The sequence below is a fragment of the Ursus maritimus genome, unplaced genomic scaffold, assembly GCF_017311325.1.
Source record: "Ursus maritimus isolate PB19 unplaced genomic scaffold, ASM1731132v1 scaffold_33, whole genome shotgun sequence".
NCBI classification, from domain to species: Eukaryota; Metazoa; Chordata; class Mammalia; order Carnivora; family Ursidae; genus Ursus; species Ursus maritimus.
This window is the reverse complement of record NW_024425897.1, coordinates 28526487-28542119: the sequence shown is the minus strand read 5'-3', so window position 1 is coordinate 28542119 and position 15633 is coordinate 28526487. Positions and strand designations below refer to the sequence as shown.

The 15633-nt window shown below is 49.7% G+C and overlaps 1 protein-coding gene across 5 annotated transcripts in view; it reads left to right on the top strand.

Moving 5' to 3' along the window:
* The window catches only part of STX2 (syntaxin 2), a 31943-nt gene that overhangs the window by 371 nt on the left and 15939 nt on the right, over window positions 1–15633 (top strand). For 2 of the 5 annotated variants that reach the window (XM_040620047.1, XM_040620046.1), the window contains exons 2-3: window positions 9160–9234; window positions 12921–13020. In XM_040620047.1, coding sequence (XP_040475981.1) covers window positions 9160–9234; window positions 12921–13020 — 175 coding nt within the window. Of the gene's footprint in view, window positions 1–7758; window positions 8020–9159; window positions 9235–12920; window positions 13021–15633 lie in introns of those variants that run through there. The other 3 variants (XM_008688785.2, XM_008688784.2, XM_008688786.2) reach the window with 3 other exon arrangements.

Here is a 15633-nt window from a genome sequence, read left to right as displayed (position 1 = left end):
GCATCGCCCTGTGTGATCCTCTGCGCAGCACTTAGGACAACCAGAACTCGCTGAGCTGTGGTCGGTCCCACCCTAGTGGGTGGGTGTGAGCTCCCGGGAGCAGGGGCTTGTGCCCATGCCCACTGTCCGATCCCCGGGGTCTACCTCACGACCTCGCCCGTGGGAGGAGGAAGGCCCACGATGCCCCCTGCCTGTGGGCCCCTGGTAGCCCCGACGCTCGGGCGGAGGGCCCGCGTTTCCCCAGCGAGTAGCTGGCCTTCCGAGAACCAGGACCGCGTGCTTGCCCTTTCTTAGCAGCCAGCACTCCCAGCTGGCGGAGTGTGGAGCCCCCAGCCAGTGAGCTCGCCAGTTACCCTTTACTGAATGAGAGAGGGGAGCTCACTCAGGAACGGGGTGAGTTTTGATGCACTGTGCGTGTGTTCAGGACGACAGCTTGAGGACTGAGACGGCGGCAGTGGGGCCAGACTGGGTGTTCATAGAATGTGGGAGAGTTGAGAAGTTTTAGGTCAAGAGTTAGTTATGACTTTTTTTCTATAAAAATGCAGGTAATTGATGCTGAGTGTTCATGTCTTGTATCCCACTGCACAGGGAAAGCCTCTGCCCAGTGCAGCAGGCAGCCTCAGAGCCCAGTGCTGGGCCCACAGCCCAAGGCATCCATTCGTTGCATGTAATGAATGAGGTTCTTTCCTTTGCTTCTAGAGTGCCCCTGATTATAGGCCACACTGAGGGAAGTAGAGGGAACAGTCCCTCGAATCATTACCTATGTTGTGTGCGTCCGATGAGGAAGCCTGGTTCAGAAAGGCACAGGATGCCTCTCCCTTGGGATCATAGAAATTATGTTTTACATCCATTCCAAGAGCCTTTCTTCATAGTGATTTTTTTCTTCCCTTTTTGTTAATGGCCAAATATTCTGATCTCTGCAGTTGCACATCATGTTATATATAGCAAATTTCCGCTATCTCAGCCCATAGGATGTCGTTCTGTGCCACGAGGAGCTCAAGTATTTGTTGAGTGAAGAAATGCTGAATGCATCCGAACATGACTGTAACTGTTAGAGCAAACAGAAGTTCTCAAATGAATGTAACATTGGGGAATAGTAAGAAAGATCTGCCAGTCGACTATATAAGCAGCTTTTCTTGGCTTGATTAGCAAAAAATAAATCGAGCAGTCCTTTACCACTGTCGAAGCTCGTGCACATCCCAGCTCTCCCTGCTGCGGCGGGAGGAACACGTGACCCGTTCGATCTAGAATTTCAGAGCTAGAAGTGTCCTTCTAGTCCAGTACCATCCTGCTCTAGGTAAAGACACTGAGCAATTATAGAGCAGACTGCTGGAAGTTTCTGCTGGTGGACTTGTCTAATTTTGGGCAAATTATTTTTAAAACTCTCAAAACCTTAATTTTCTTGTACATAAAATGGGGATAATAATCTCTCTCTTGCTTACTCATAGAAGGAGTTGTGAAACATGAAATTATCTCCTGTGTGTGACACTCTGGGAGAAGTTGGGAGAAAATGCTATGTAATTATAAGTGCTATTAATATTTATTAGCTTTTTAACGTTTGCAGGAAGTTATAAAAAGGAAATTTCTATCTAGTGTAAAATATTAATTTAAAATTGAATTTGACATTTAACGTTTAATAACTTTTAATATTTAAAAGTTCACCTGAAAATTATCAGATATAAAAGTCAAACTTTTGGGGCGCCTGGGTGGCACAGCGGTTAAGCGTCTGCCTTCGGCTCAGGGCGTGATCCTGGCGTTATGGGATCGAGCCCCCCATCGGGCTCCTCTGCTAGGAGCCTGCTTCTTCCTCTCCCACTCCCCCTGCTTGTGTTCCCTCTCTTGCTGGCTGTCTCTCTCTCTGTCGAATAAATAAATAAAATCTTTAAAAAATAAAATAAAAGTCAAACTTTTATTTTTCCTTAAGGAAATGTATTTTTTCCAAGTAGTTCTTGGAGTAGTTGAAAGTCTATTCATAACCATGTTTCTAAACAGCTGGTGTTTTTTTCCTAGGTGAATTTTAATTTGATAGTTAACATGCCTCATAACAATGTCCGACCTGGCAAAATAGTTGTTTTTGGAAACCTCCAAGAAGTTTCCTTTATTAGCTGTTAGTTCTTTTTCCTGAGAAGAAGGTTATCACTGATAACCCATTGGAAAAGACTTAAATATTGGCGTGATCAATACAATTTGTCAGATTCAGATTTAGCTGCTTCTAACCAATGATTCTCCTTTCGAGCAGCCAATTTATTTGGGTGCAGGAGGTTTAAATGACTTGTTCAAGATCTCCTAGACTCTGAATCCTGAAAGATGTTGTTTCTATTTACAGACAGTAGAAAGAACCACCTGTCAACAGACACGTGAGTGCCAGGTCTCCAGGAGCGGTGTGCTAGATGTGGAGAGACAGACCTGACATGCGTGCACGTGTGGAGGCTGACGGCCAGGGCAGGGGCGGCGGGTGGAGTACATCCTAGGACAAAAGTAAATGCGAGAGGATGTTCTACAAGACAGGGACTCCAGATGTGTTATGGTTGCCTTTTTAAAAAAAGTTTGCGTATGCAAATGGACACACTTATTATAGTTAAGAATAGAGAAACTGCGATTTCAGCTGCGGGTATTGCTTACAGGATAATAGACACAAACACACAGTCCTTCCGTATCTTCATTAGTACACCTAAGGGAAATGAGAAAATTACTATCTTTAATCCCTGGATTTAAGGTGATGAAATGTAAATACAGTTTTTACAGGGCAGGAAAAACTGCCCAGATATTTTAGTTCTTTTTCGACAGCTCAGCCTGCTCATGTTATAAAGATTCAGATTCCCATTTGTAAAATAAAACACTTTTCTAAATACTTCACTAAAACTTAAAATGCTAAGAATTTTATAGTGTATTTATAATTTCCTATATGCATATGTTTATAGTTTAGAATTTTGTGGTTTATATAGTTCTGTCAACTTTTTATATTTCGTTTGTCGTTGTAGAAACAGTTCCCCCAGTTGGAATCTATGGGTTCTCTATTCTTAGCTACCATAAATATATTCGTTTGTATACGTGGTGGGTCTCTTTTTAAGACAACAAAACTTGGACATTTCCGCAGATTAATTCTTCTTGTTTCTAACCTCAAGTCTGTTGTGAATTTAAGGAATAAAAAACCTAAGAGAACCACTTCATGAAAAGCCAGTTCCTACAAGGGTTTCTTCTTTGGTGCACACGTCCCATGGGCTGCCTTGGTCCTGTCATCGGGCGCTGTCTGCTGTTCCCGAGGCGGCTTCCCTCTTCCGTGCCAGTGTGTGTACTGCGCCCCGTGTCCCCCTTCTCTGCCTGCCTCACACCTTCACGGTCTCAGCGCATGCAGTCATCACCCCTGGGAAGTCTTCCTGCCCTGCTCTCTTCTTCTGTCCCCAGAGATGGCTGTCTTCCCGTCTCTGAGCACCGACGCAGTCCTGTTTTCTTCCACTCTGAGCACCGATGCAGTCCTGTTTTCTTCCACTGAGCACCGGCACAGCCCTTCCGACTTGTGTGGCCAGTTGTGCTCAGAACCTGCCAGGTGTTGATTGAATTGTTGTTTCTGTTTCAAGATCCCACGGTGAGGAAAATGGAGATGACAGTGGAATGTATGGTCCTCAAGGCTCTTTTGCTTGCAAGGGACAGAAACTCATTAGCTGCAACAGAAAGGAGGAGATTTATTCCAAGTTAGAACGGTGCCTTAGCCTTGGAGGGCAGAGTGTGCCGCAGGACCTCCTGCAAAGTGGAACCTGGACGAGCAACTAATGCCTGCGCCCAGGTCACACTTGCTTTGTGTCAGCCCTGTGTTCATCTCCGCTTGTGTCCTCAGTCCTCTCCGCCCTCCTCTCGGTCCCCTCCCCCTTCTCTTCCTTAGCTCAGCTGATCCCTCTGACTGGGGCCCCGCACCGGGGCACCGGCACAGCCCTGATGCAGGAGCTGTGAGAAGGCAGATGGTGTCCTTGCTGCTGGGACACCTGTGGGGAGCAGGCAGGGGCGAGCTAAGTAAATTCCTGCTCTGAGGGAAATAGAGCAGGGTGTGTGGCTGTGGGCGGGCTACTTGGGGCCTGAATGAGGAGGAGAAGCCAGTGGGGGGCAGGCCAGGGCAGGTGCTCCCCGCAGAAGGCACAGCAAGCCCCGAGGCCCCAAGGTGGGGACAGGTTGGTGTGAAAGACAGAAAGAGGACTAGTTTGTCAGTGAGTGAAAGTGAGAGATAAGGAGAAATCTTTAAACACGTCATAGGGAGAAAAAGAGTCAAATTGCAGAAGCATCTGTGTAGTACAATTCTGTTTATGCGAAGTCTCAGTACCTGTAAAAGGTCTATGTGTGATACTAACAGTGCAGACAGATGTTCAGTGAAAATACAGACACGTGAAACAGTGTAAACCGTAGTAATATAAAGACATGAGGCAGGCGTGTTATTACGAAGCAGACAGCTCCCACCGATGCATGAGGCAGGCGTGTCACTACGAACCAGACAGCTCCCACCGATGCATGAGGCAGGCGTGTCACTACGAACCAGACAGCTTCCACCGATGCATGAGGCAGGCGTGTCACTACGAACCAGACAGCTTCCACCGATGCTCACTCGTGTGCATTCCTGTACTGAAGTGACTTAGGCTAATGCTGTCCAGCAGCAAAGGTACAACTGTATATATTTGAAGAAGATGTGATTTATGTGCCCACAGTTCCTATCTGTGCAAGGCCCCCATGTCTGTGCATGTGGAGAAAGAAGCCAGTGTTTTATCCAAGTTTTGATTCTACTGATTTGTGATAATTTAGCTTCTGTTGAAATCTAAACAGTGAGCATTCCAGTGACAAATGATTCGTGTCTGTTAAATAGTCCCCAACATGTCTCCTCCTGACAATAGTGGTCACACAGGGGGAATTTTATTTTTTATATTGCTACATTTAAGGAGGTCTCTCAAAATTTAACAGAAATGGAATGTTGATATTTGAATGTTTATCTTGCACTTTGACAGTTTGGAAATCAAGCCTGTCACATTGGAGAGTATTCCCGCTGCTTTTAGGAAATGCTTTGCCACGGGTGGTTTTGTTATTCACCGTAAAGCAACGGTCACAAAGGCAGCGCGTGGACTCCACTGTCCCAGCTGGAGGGACTGAAGGAGGCATTCCAGTGAGGTAGCAGGGTCCTGTCTGCTTTCAGTTTCCCTTTTAGGGAATGGAGAACCTAAGGCAGCATGATGGAATCTATCCCCAGTTACCTGGTAGTTGTGAGAACCCCGCGCTACCTGGTGGTTGTGAGAATCCCCACGGTACCTGGTGGTTGTGAGAATCCCCGCGGTACCTGGTGGTTGTGAGAACCCCCGCGGTACCTGGTGGTTGTGAGAACCCCCGCGGTACCTGGTGGTTGTGAGAATCCCCGCGGTACCTGGTGGTTGTGAGAACCCCACGGAGATAGAAAGTAGAAGTGAAGGTTGTAAAATAAGGGTAAAGAAAGGACACAATAGAGAAAGTGCATTTCTAGTTCTCTGGCTCTTTCGTGGCTGCAGGCAGTGCGGGTCAGAGGCCGAGGCCGCATTGGGCTTCCTCGGTCTGGTTTGCTGGTGGCCACCGCGCGTGGAGTGCGGTCAGCGCCCAGTGTGGAAGTGTGGCAGTGACGTGATGCGCTCCCCTGGGGGTGCGAGGTCGGGAACCGTCTCCCTGAGCGCTGTGGTGTCTCTCCTGGAGTGTCAGCTGGAGTTTTCTGCTGCGTGGAACCCCCAGCGGGCGTCTTCTGGATGGGATTCGCCCGGGGCGACCTAGTGCCGTTGGGGCGGGGGGCGCAGGGGAAGCCGGACCGGCCACGGGGAGATGGTGGTTGAACCATGTGATGGACGCATCCAGGGCTCATTGTGGTACTTCTACTCTGTGGGTTTGCAGTGTCCCACAGAAAGCAAAACAAAAACCGGCGTGTGTGAGTCTACCTTTACCTTGAGAGCAGTGAGATGTGAGTGGCCCTGTGAGAGTCCTGTGGGGCAGATGCCCTTCTCATCTCTCGGTGCTCCGGGCACTAGCTCCTAAACCAAGTTCACGTCCGTTCACGGGAAGCCAGCTGCTACGTGGTGCTGTTTCACTCTTGTTCCTGACTTGAGCTGAATGTGGCATAACCGTTCCCTTCTGAGATCCCGCCATGGAGAAGAGAAGACGATTAGCCACCGTAGGGTGATACAGGGCCAAGTTAGGATGAGCGGGGTGTGGAGCACGCTCTCCGGAGGGGGGAGGGGAGGCTGCCGCCAGGAGTCGGAAGGAGGGCCTGGTAGCCGGGCTGTGTCTGCAGTGGGGGACCTGTGGGGAAGCTCCTTCCTCTGAGGAGTGGATGGTGAATTGTTAAGAGCAAGGGCGTTTGGAGTCAAATCGACAAGGTCAGTCCTCTGTTGTCGGCACCTCCGCCGCTTCCTGGCAGCATGGGGATAGTAGAGTTCCTGGGGCCATTGCCTGAGTGTCGGAGCTGGAGGTGAAGGGCCGCTGTCTGTGGTCAGAGTCGGAGTGGTGGTCTTGTTGATGGTGAGTTCTGTAAAGCCGAACAGACCTGGATTCACAGGCTGGCCCGGAATTGCTTCGCTCAGAGGACTTGAGCACATGCCTTCCCCGTGTGGTCTGTGTTCTAGTGCGTGACTTGGCGATGCGGACACGGGCCGTGGGTGGTGGTTTGGCGAGGGTGCTTCCCAAAGCCCCTGGTGCACCGGCTCTCCATAGCCTTCAGCAGTGCTCTGTTTTCTCAAGATGTGCCAGCCCGGAGGGGCTTACAGCTGAGACTAGAATGATTTGAAAGCCTTTGTCAGTTGACGTAGCCCTGTGACATAGAGACCCCTTAGGTCACACAGGTAGACAGGTGTGCTTACAACCTGCCTTTGACGGAGGTGGGGCCGGTGGAGTCCATGGTTCACAGACCAGGAGACAGAGACTCAGAGGTTCAGGGGCTGCGGGGAGGCAGGCTGGGACCCACTTCTGCATGGCGCTGTTTTCCTGCTGACAGTCATGGGAAAACCGTCTTGATCAGTGAGGGAGGCCTGGGCACGGCAGGCAGCCCTGACTTGCTGGGTCAGTGTCCTCGGGCTGTTGGAGCAAACTACCACAGACCTGGGGCTGAAACATGGCGGGAGTGGTTCCCCAGCTCTGGAGGCCAGAAGTCTGAGAGGGAGGCAGGGCAGGGCCGTGCAGCTTCCAGTGGGGCTGGCGGTCCTTGGGTGCCTCGTCGTCACGTGGCCCTCTTCCTCTTTGTGGCTGTCTTCTCTTACAAGGGCAGGAGTCATGTTGGGTGAAGGACCCTCCCTGCTCCAGCACGGCCTCATCGTCCCTAATTCCACCTGCACAAACCCTTATTCCCGCCGTGGTTCCCATGCTGAGGTCTGGGGTTAGGCCTTCCACGTGTGCTTTTCCAGGGACACAGTTCTACTCCTAATACTTGTCCTGTTAGCAGCACAAACCAAACATTGTCACTAGCACTCCTTCTGGGCGTCTTTCTCAACAGCTGGTGTCATGTGAGAGCAGGGTGGTGGCTCAGTGTAACTCAGGACGCCACTGGGAAGCCACCACCCTGGGGAGTCAGGGCAAGGGAATAAATAGGGTTAACGGGGTGTGTGGCCACGCCTGTCTGAGAGGCACCAGCGGGTCCCTCCCCAGCCCAGCGAGGGAGCTGGCTCGTACCCGGTGCGGCTTCTGCTTCCCCCTTGGCGGCCGCCCCGCTGGTCCTGCCCCGCTCGTCCCGTCCGTGTGCGCACTGTGTCCGCCTGCGATTTGGGCGCCCTCACACCCTCCTCCTGCGAGCCGCTCCTCTAAGCGAGCTCTTCCTCTCCGAGGGAGACCTCTCTTCCCTTTGCCTCCGCTAAGTGACTTGGCTTATCTCTGCCCAGAAGGGGCCCCAGGCTGAGAGAGGTGACCTCGAGAGATCTCCTCAGGGTGGTGAGAGATTATTGCTGACCTTTGGGCCAAATCTCCTTGCTTTCGTGAGGGCCCTGGATGGTGCGCAGGGAGGGCTTCCTGTGCTTTCTTCAACATTTACTCACTTTGCAGGTTTGTCTTAGCTACATTTTAGTAGAATTTTGTCTCCAAGTTATTTGTAGGCTGTAGATCAGTAAAGCAACAGTCCAGACTTGGAATGGGTAGACTTCCGTCTTGCTAAGGTTCTGGGAATTCCTGAAACCCACGGCCACCTCGGCTTTCACAGGGCTGGCAGTGAGCAGGCTCGTCTGGTGTGTCCTCACGGAGACGGTTCAAAGCCGTTCCCTCCACGGTCTTTCTGGCAGGTTTTCTTTCCTTTTCTCTTCGTGGCACCACCCCCACTAGGGGATGCTGCGTACACGCCTGTGGTGCCTGGGTGAGCTCCGCGAGCAGTCCCCCGGCCGGTGGTGCTGCACACAGCAGCTTCTGTCTGCCCAGGGCTGGGTTCCACGGGTAGAGGCTTTGCCTCCCTGGAAAGTGGTTCTTCATGGGGGTCCCTGCACCAGCCGCAGCACTGGACGGCGTCCGAGCGTTCTAGAGTGTTCAGAATGCCCCACCCTGACCTGCTGAATCAGAGACCCAGCCTTCCCATGATTCTAATGCAACTCCAGTTTGAGAACTGCCCTGGAATATTCTTTGATGGGATTTAAACAGAGCCTGACTGCTCCCGTAGCATCACTGTGGCTCTTTCCAGTGGTCAGGACAGTTGCTTTCCTTCTTCCTACCACGTGTTTCCATATTAAAGTGCTTATTGATTATTTGTGGGTGCCCCTGGGAGTTACTCACTTAGGGAAAAATGAGGCATGCCAGCCAATACATGTGCAGGTTCCTTGAAAATCATGTGCTTTAGAAAAGTTAGCCAGTGGTGTGTTTTTAATCTTTATAGAAAGTATGCGGTACCAGGGGTTCACTTCTTGAGGATAAAACTTGCTGTCATGTTGACTTTCAGGGTGCAAATGAACAGCTCCCTGTTGTTAAGTTCTGGGAAGTCCCGCCGTTGTTTCCAGGAGGTGGCCGTGCTGCCCCCTAGGGCTGTCCGCTGCCTCCGTCCTAACCCCCCCTGTGTGCCCGGAGTCCACAGTGGGCAGAGCCGGTCGTCGCAGACGGCACTGGCTTGTGACAGCTCCACGCTCCAGCCGTTCTCGTTCACCGTTTGTGCTTGTGTGAACACTTCTAAAATCTGAATTTTCCTTTTTATATTTTCTGTTTTAGTGTAGAAAAAATGACGATGGGGACACAAGTGTTGTTGTTGAAAAGGACCATTTCATGGATGATTTCTTCCATCAGGTAAGAGCCATTCGATGAAGCCCAGCCAGACTTTCTTCTTTAAACACAGTCAACGTTAACTGTATGTGTTATATTTGAGATAATACTAAAAGTAATACTTCAAAAAGTTGTTTCTGATGATGTAAGTTCTCTAGAATTTTTCGTTCCCTGAACATATCTGGTAGTATTGAGCCATTCTTCCTGGTAATAGGCGTGGGGAGGGGTTGGTGGGAGTGGTGGTTTGCAGACGTGGAGCCCCAGAACCCTCGTCTTCCCCAGGGAGGAGCTTTACGCTCCCAGCTTGGGTGGTGCTTGGCGAGGTGCTTCTCTCAGTACCGTGGAGCTGGTGCCGGGAGATAGCCCCTCCGCACCGGGCTGCCGCCGGGAGACCCTGCCACGCCCTGTGGTAGGTTCGTGTCTCTCATGTTCTCACCCCAGCACCAGCGGTGTTCTCCACACTGAGGGCCGCCTGGTCCTTTAGAGAGTGGAGTGGCAGTCCTGGTGGCAAGGGTGCCCCTTGGCCGATGGGTACACATGGTGATGCTTCTCTTGTTTCTCCCAGAACGGCTGCGAGTCCCCAGACGGTGACTGTATGTGTCAAAGAGCTCATACTGTATATTTCTTAAAATCTTTGAATGTATCTTAAATTCCGCTCCTGAAAAATTTTATATGTGGGCATATATGTAACTGTGGCAGCACTGCTTTGCCATCTGTCAGCTTGGCCTTTCTCGAGGTGTCGGCCCTGGGGCCACTGCCCTGGGACCGCGTCCCGTGGGTCTGACGGCGTCCCTTGTCTGCTCCCACGGGCTTGCTGCAAGACCTTTCCTCTCGCTCGTAGCTCCCCGAGGCTGGTTCTGGGCTTACGCCATGGGTAAATTCTTAAACCTAAGTCATATTTGACCAAATTTTGCATGATTTTAAATTTTTGAAATTGAGTCACGGAACAAATATTTTGACTTTGTTAAACATGAAGAAACATGTCCATTATCATTATTTAATGATGAGAAAACTGTGTTTGCAGGGTTTGCTTGGGTTATGCTGAACCTAGTCTAATAGTGTCAGTTGACTCTTGAATCCATGGATGACGGTGTGAACGGGCCTATCAATGTGCAGATTTGATTAAAAAAATGTAATCTATTGGGGGCGCCTGGGTGGCTCAGTTAAGAGTCTGCCTTTGGCTCAGATCACGATCCTGGGGTCCTGGGATCGAGCCCCGAGTCGGGCACTCTGCTCAGCGGGGAGCCTGCTTTTCCCTCTGCCACTGCTCATACTCGTGCTCTTGCACTCTTTCTCTCAAATAAATAAATAAAATCTTAAAATGTACTATATTAATAAAAACGTATTAAAAGTTAGCGGTTTTTAGAGTTTGGTAAATACCTAGTGTAAGTGTAGCCATGGGCTCTCAGGTATTTATGATGTTAGTTCCTAATTTTACCTAGTGGAAAAAGCATGACATTCACTTGTTTGATACAGGGACTTACTGTAAGGTGCAAAGCAGCTAAGATACTGAATTTCCTGGTTCCACTTAGGAAATGAGACCCTTTGTATTGTCTTGAGCTTACCTACTCACTTTGTGAAGTTATTTTTCTATTTTACCCCCTTCACCCGGATGCGTAATTCTTTTGTTCCAGTTCTTCGTAAAAATGTATTTCTTATTTTAAAGAGTCTCCTAGCGTTAAATGTTGTTACATCTGACAGAAGAATTGTTTACCGCAGACCTGGTTCTTGGTTTCTGGGAGCCACGCGCTGACCTGTGTTGGCTGTGGCGCCAGGAGGAGTGAGAACAGTGCCCGTGCTGTTGGGGGGTGCTTGGGAGCGGCAGTGTCCAGCTGAAGTCCAGATTTTCACTTGCTAAATAGTTGTTTCCTTTCAAAGTTAAGTTTTGTGGAATGACTTCTTAGACAGATAGACAATGATGTTACTACCAGCCTGTTTTCAGAGAACGGCATTTGGACCTTAAATATCACATAGAATGTTGTAAAAGATAGGATTGTGCACATGGCCAGTGCTTGGTTAAGGACTTAGGGTGGTGCCCTATGGGGTGGCCAGGGAACGTCCCCTTTGCGAAGATGATTTGTAAGGGACAGAAAGAGACCTTGTGCTGTGTTCCTCCTAGCCATTGGTGGGAGTGGGCACCACCGTGACCGTGGCGCTGCCCCCTGGCACCGTGCTGGGAGCATGACAGCCCCCTTTCCTTTCTGGGCCACACTGGGGCCGCTGCCACAGAGGTGTTGGGGTTGTCTACTGCAGAACTCTGCAGGGGGCCAAGCAGTGTCTTTCCTGTTTGATGACCGTTGTGTACCACGGAGTTTACTGCAGAAACGGCACTTTCAAGACGGCTGGCGGGGTGCTGGCCTGCGCACTGAACCCAGAGTATCACTGCGTGTGTTTACGCCTTCATGATGAACTGGCAAACGTTTAAAAGAATCAGCTTTTATTTTATGCATGGTTTTTATGTGATTAGTAATAACACTTCATTACAAATATGTGAAGTCTATGAAGTCCTATGGAAATTGCATGAGGGTGGAAATAGCCTCCAGGCCCAGCAGCACAGCCCTTCGTCCTTCTAGGAAGGCAGAATTCTGTGTTGCCCTCTCTTCTAACACTTGGATTTTCCATATGTGCTTTGGAGCTGAGACCAGGGGTCTCTGGGGAGGGCCAAGACCCCTTCAAGGAGTCCATGTGGTCAAGACCATTTTCTTACTGATACTCTCTCTCATTCTCACAAATGTGTGTGTGGACTCAGTCTCTCCCTGTGGCTGTCACAAATTAGCACAACCCACATGGCTTCACCCGATATGCATTCATCACCGTACAGCTCCAGCGAGACCTGCAGTGATCCTGCCAGCAGGGCTGGCTCCTTCTGGAGGCTCCAGGGGAAGAATCCAGCTTGTGGACTCTGAAAGCACATCACTCCAGCCTCTGCTCATGTTACCACACCACCTTCTAGATTTGATCCATCCTCTCGCCTCCTTTTTGTAAGGACTCTTGTGGTTGCTTTGGGGCAACTCAGACGATCCAGGAAAATTTCCCCTCTTAAGACTCTTAACCCCAACTGCAAAGTCACTTTTGCCGTGTAAGGGCACACTCACAGGATTGGGACGTGGATTTCTACCACAACGTGGAATGATTTTGTGATTACTATTTTAAAACGAATCAGTAAATATTTAAGCTATTTTTGGAGTGTGGTAATTATGGATACGTGGATCCATTTGGATAAATCTTGCTGGTGAGTACCTTACATTTTGAAACAAGTGTTGAATGGTGTAGATCATGAGAGGTAAAAACAGTGTCTGTGAAGGCTTGGCCCCGTCGGCCACAAACACTTCCCCACGTGGAGTGTTATTGCCGGCGTAGCTCCTTCCTCCTCGACCGCATGGAGCGCTGGGTGCATGGCCGTCTGCTTCCAGTGGATGTCACCTGTACTAACACTTGGGTCTCGATTGTAAAGGTTTTTACAACCTGATAGGTTTTGTTGGTGAACATCGATCGGTAGCGCCTTAGTCATGGGGGTGTGGATCTTCACACGGTACGTTTTTCTTTATCTTTAAATTAAATAACGGTTAGTGTGAGAATGGAAAAAGTCTGTTATTTCTTCATGAGGTGATTATTCATTTACTTCCTTTGTCTTTCCTTTTTTAGGTAATGGAAAGTGGTAGCAAATTTGAACTTGTCACAACACTGATGGCTGTTTATACCTGTCCTAGGTTGAGGAGATCAGGAACGGTACAGCTAAAATAGCTCAACATGTTGAAGAAGTAAAGAAAAACCACAGCATCATTCTTTCTGCACCAAACCCAGAAGGAAGTAAGTCCGTGCCTTTGAAACCTGTGCGCCTCTCTCTCTCGCTGCCTGTGAAACAGGCCTCAGCCCTGACTGCGGTCGCTTGGGGAGCTGGTCAGAGTCCCGGAAGCAGGCAGGCCATCCCTCCGTTCGGATGCACTTTCTCTCCCTCTGCCCCTCTCCCTGCTCTTGCTGTCTTTCTCTAAAATAAATAAATAAATCTTTAAACAGAGTAAATGAAAGTTAGTAAGAGACTGAGATGGAAAACAGCCTTTTTAGGGCAGGTTTATGGGTGATTTTAAGTCTTCAGGAAAGGCTTTTGTATGGGGTGTGCTGTTCTGGATGTCTGTTAGGGACAGCATGTAAGAAATGACCCTAAATTAACCAGGAAGGAGGGCACTGGCAGTTATAAGGGCGTGTTTCCTTGATCGGGAGGGAGAAGTGTTGAAAACTGTAAAGGTAAGATGGGTCTGAATAAGCCAGAGATTGCGAATTGGAATCCGTGCATCATTTTGGGGAAGAATTGGTGTCTTTACAATATTGCATCTTTTACTCCATGAAAGGGGCCTGTCCTTCTGCAGTTTTCATTGTTTTCCATCTCTCTTGGTCGTGCTCCCCAGGGTTAGGTGCAGGGCCTCACACATCCTGCACTGTGTCTCTTACAAGGGGCGGAGGTCGCGATGTTAACGCTATAGTGTCTGCTCTAAGTTTTGTGTTCTGTTCGTTTCTATGGGTAGAATACAGTGGGTTTTTATACGTTGCCCTTGTGTCCGTTTTCTCGCCGGACGACTTATGCTGTTACTTTCTGTGGAGATTCTGCTGGACTGTCTCTGCACCCAGTCCTGTCATCTGTGAATAATGACAGTTCCCTTCGCTCTGTGCCTTCTATTTCTAGTGCACTTGCTTCACTGACCTCCGCTAGGGGGTTAAGCGGAAGTGGTGATGGGGACGCTTACTCTCAACTTCGGAGGCAAGGTGAAAGCCACTTTTTGTGAGAGGATTATTTGGTGTAGCCTTACATTGAAAAAATAGAGACATTACATTGGAAAAGAACCCGTTCTTAATTTTAAGATTTTGCATGTCTTGTCAGATAATGCTTTGACCCTCAGTAGATGCCTTATCTTACGGTTTAGGAGAATGTTTCCCAAAATGTGTCCTGGAGCACGAATGTCGTCAGCTTGCCTATGAACCAGGTGTGTCACCCAGTGTATTTGGGAACCTCGTTAGGCCATATCCCCTCTTGGGAAGTTACAGTGTCCTCAGTAATAAAGGCCCTGAGCAGTCCTGCTTAAATAAAGAAACCTGTTTAACTTAGTGTAGTGTTTCACACATTTATTTGCCCACAAAACTTTTTATGTAACACCCATTAACATCTTATTTCTTGGGAAAATTGAATTTGAATAAATATTAGTGTGTTTTTTTCTTTTGAATAATTTGCTTCCAAAGAACTTACGCTGCCAAGAAATAGCAGGTGACACTACTGTTGGAATACGGGCAGAACTCGTAATGCTGCACAGTAGTCCCTTCTGGGCTCTGAATAGAACTGTTGCTCTTGGGGCGCCTGGGTGGCACAGCGGTTAGGCGTCTGCCTTCGGCTCAGGGCGTGATCCCGGCGTTATGGGATTGAACCCCACATCAGGCTCCTCCGCTATGAGCCTGCTTCTTCCTCTCCCACTCCCCCTGCTTGTGTTCCCTCTCTCGCTGGCTGTCTCTATCTCTGTCAAATAAATAAATAAAATCTTTAAAAAAAAAAAAAAAAGAACTGTTGCTCTGGTCTTTGGTCTGTTTCATGACAGAGTGTGAGCCACAACGGGGGAGGCAGTGTCCAAGTGCCTACTCAGTTGACCTTTGAAAAGAGAAGTCCAGTTCTGTAATGCAGAACTGGGCCCTGGTCTGGGGAGCCTGGGGCGATGCAGAGGGCAGTGGGCTGCTGGCCCCTGGCGGGTGGGCAGGTCAGGGCCCGTGGAGCCTGAGCACAATGGCCACCAGGTGGTGCCCAGTCCCTGGGCCTGTTCCTCCAGATCCAGGGGCTAGTACCAGTAAACACTCTGTTTTCAGAGTTTAGTGTGAACATTTTCAAATCGATGGGAAGGTGGCAGTGACGGCACAGTGGAAACTCATGTTTCCTTTGCCAGGATTCCCCGGTGGTCCACATTGGCCACGCTGATCTGTGGGTGTGCGCTCCCGTATGGCCACACAGTGTGCGTGCTGCCGTGTGTGATACATGTGTTCCGTGTGTGCCACTGCTATTTTTGCTGACTCCTTTCAGAGTGACCGCTCCAGGCTGTATCTCTGAAGGATGCGGTCTCGTATGCCGGCACTAGTCCTCTAGTTGGGGAAGGTAAGGCCGATCAAGTGCTGTTGCCTGCTGTGCAGCCCTGTTCTCGTCTGAGGCTTGGTCCATGACACCCTCTGTAGCCGTCTGTTTCCCTCCTTCCAGGGTCTGAGGCAGACCCATGTGCGCGGAAAGCTGGGGGGCCGGTGCCTTCAGAACCGTAAAGTCTCGTGCTGCGCTGGGCCTTTTGTCATGGGGAGTGCCCCTCCCGCCCCCATTAACGGACGCTTTGTGCCCTCGCGGCCACTTGGCCTGTGTGGACAGAGCTCCCGGTTTGCCTTGATTACTGGGTGTGGGATAGG